Source organism: Eimeria mitis, genomic scaffold (assembly GCF_000499745.2).
Source record: "Eimeria mitis Houghton genomic scaffold, Emh_scaff1112, whole genome shotgun sequence".
Lineage (NCBI taxonomy): Eukaryota > Apicomplexa > Conoidasida > Eucoccidiorida > Eimeriidae > Eimeria > Eimeria mitis.
In genome coordinates this window covers 9,464-11,420 of record NW_013567658.1, presented here as the reverse complement: position 1 = coordinate 11,420, position 1,957 = coordinate 9,464, and the positions used below count along the sequence as shown (strand labels likewise).

General features: G+C 54.3%; 1 protein-coding gene across 1 annotated transcript in view; it reads right to left on the bottom strand.

Moving 5' to 3' along the window:
* The window catches only part of EMH_0029830 (uncharacterized protein), a gene marked incomplete at both ends in the record, with an annotated part of 4,824 nt that overhangs the window by 472 nt on the left and 2,395 nt on the right, over nt 1-1,957 (bottom strand). The window contains 8 exons of the mRNA XM_013494347.1: nt 242-467; nt 757-815; nt 918-975; nt 1,078-1,157; nt 1,257-1,325; nt 1,453-1,527; nt 1,728-1,791; nt 1,934-1,957. Coding sequence (XP_013349801.1) covers nt 242-467; nt 757-815; nt 918-975; nt 1,078-1,157; nt 1,257-1,325; nt 1,453-1,527; nt 1,728-1,791; nt 1,934-1,957 — 655 coding nt within the window. The remainder of the gene's footprint in view (nt 1-241; nt 468-756; nt 816-917; nt 976-1,077; nt 1,158-1,256; nt 1,326-1,452; nt 1,528-1,727; nt 1,792-1,933) is intronic.

Below are 1,957 nucleotides of genomic sequence, written 5' to 3'. Positions count from 1 at the left end.
AGCGGAAGCTGCAGCTGCAGCAGCAGCAGCAGCAGCAAAGAGAAGCCGTGCTGCTGAGACAGAAGGGACAGCAGTAAACGCAAAAACCCTAAACCCTAAACCCTAAACCCTAAACCTCTTCGATGTCCTTAGGTAGCAGGAGCCCCTCTATAGGTAACGAGAAAACGGTACCCCCAACCCTAAACCCTAAACCCTAAACCCTAAAGCATCTTGAGTCATAGTTAGCCTGCCAAGGCCAAACAACAAAAAGGAATTCCATGGGGGCCCCCGGAGGCCCCCGAGATCCTCGGGGGCCCCCAAAAGCCTTGGGGGCCCCTGAGATCCTCGGGGTCCCCCGAGAGGCTTGGGGGCCCCTGAGCGCCCTGGGGGCCCCCGAGAGCCTTGAGGGCCCCTGAGGGCCCTGGGGGCCCCTGAGAGCCCTGGGGGCCCCTGAGAGCCTTGGGGGCCCCTGAGAGCCTTGGGGGCCCCTGCAAGAATTGGGGGCCCCTGAGAGCATTGGGGGCCCCCGCAAGCATTGGGGGCCCCTGGGGGGGCCCCTGGGGGCCCCCTGGTTTATTCTATGGGGCCCCTTTGAGGTACTGTTGGCAGCACAAGCAGCACCCGGACGGACTCCAGCTGAGGTCAGGCGGCACACAAACCCTAAACCCTAGTAAACGCTAAACCCTAGTAAACCCTAAACCCTAAATATTGGAGAGCTAATCAAGAAAAAGAGAGAGAGAAGCAAAAGGAAAGAGCTGCAGATACACCCGAACTCACTCCTTCATTCTGCAGCACCACGGACAGCCAGCCGTGCACGGCCTCATCCTCTGGAACCACTGCAACACCGCAGCAGCTCAAACCCTAAACCCTAAACCCTAAACCCTAAACCCTAAACCCTCGACACTAACGGTGATGTCTAGGGGAGGGCCATGACGTACGCAGCGCCACAAGACCCTCAATCTCCTTTCCCTGGCTGTTGCTGCAGTCTAGCAAGGCCTGAAACGCAAACCCTAAACCCTAAACCCTAAACCCTAAACCCTAGAGCGTACACCGTTGACCCTAAACCCTACGGGAGGTGTAAAACCCTAAACCCTAAACCCTAAACCCTAAACATGCCTTGAGGCCAGCAATGAGGTGCTTCGTGAGGACCGAGCGGACGAAGGAGACATCTTCGAGAGCTGCACACACAACACTAAACCCTAAACCCTAAACCCTAGACCCAGGAAAACAAACTGGGGTTTAGGGTTTAGGGTTTAGGGTTTAGGGTTTGTACAAACCTTCCTGTCCCTCGGGCACGAGACGGCTGCAGCGAGTATACATCGCCTTGGCTGTCACCAGGTCAGATGCTGAACAGACAAACCCTGAACCCTAAACCCTAAACCCTAAACCCTAAACCCTAGACTCCAGTTGGTGTCTCCAGCATCAGGTGAGCCGGGCTAGGGTTTAGGGTTTAGGGTTTAGGGTTTTGCTGACCCGCTGAAACGGCCAAATCAAATGCATTGCAGTCCTGAGGGTTTATGCTGCCCTCCAGCGTCACCTCTTCGCTACCTGCAAAAACCCTAAACCCTAAACCCTAAACCCTAAACCCTAAACCCTAATCCCATTTAAAAGTTGCCATGAGCGCCAAACAGAGTCGGAAGTGATACCAATGTAGGGTTTACGGACTTGTAATTAGGGTTTAGGGTTTAGGGTTTAGGGTTTTTAGGGTTTAGGGTTTAGGGTTTTTAGGGTTTAGGGTTTAGGGGTACCGAGCTTCCTGAGACGCTCCAGCATAGCGAGGAGACTCTTCACGCGGGGAAGCTCCAAATTAGACTGAGCACGCAAACCCTAAACCCTAAACCCTAGACCCTAAACCCTAAACCCTAAACCCTAGTCCCTAAACCCTAAACCCTAAACCCTAGCCCCTCAACCCTAAACCCTTTGCATCGCATTATACACCGTGAGTGTAGATCACTAAGCCTGCTCTATTGATGGGTGC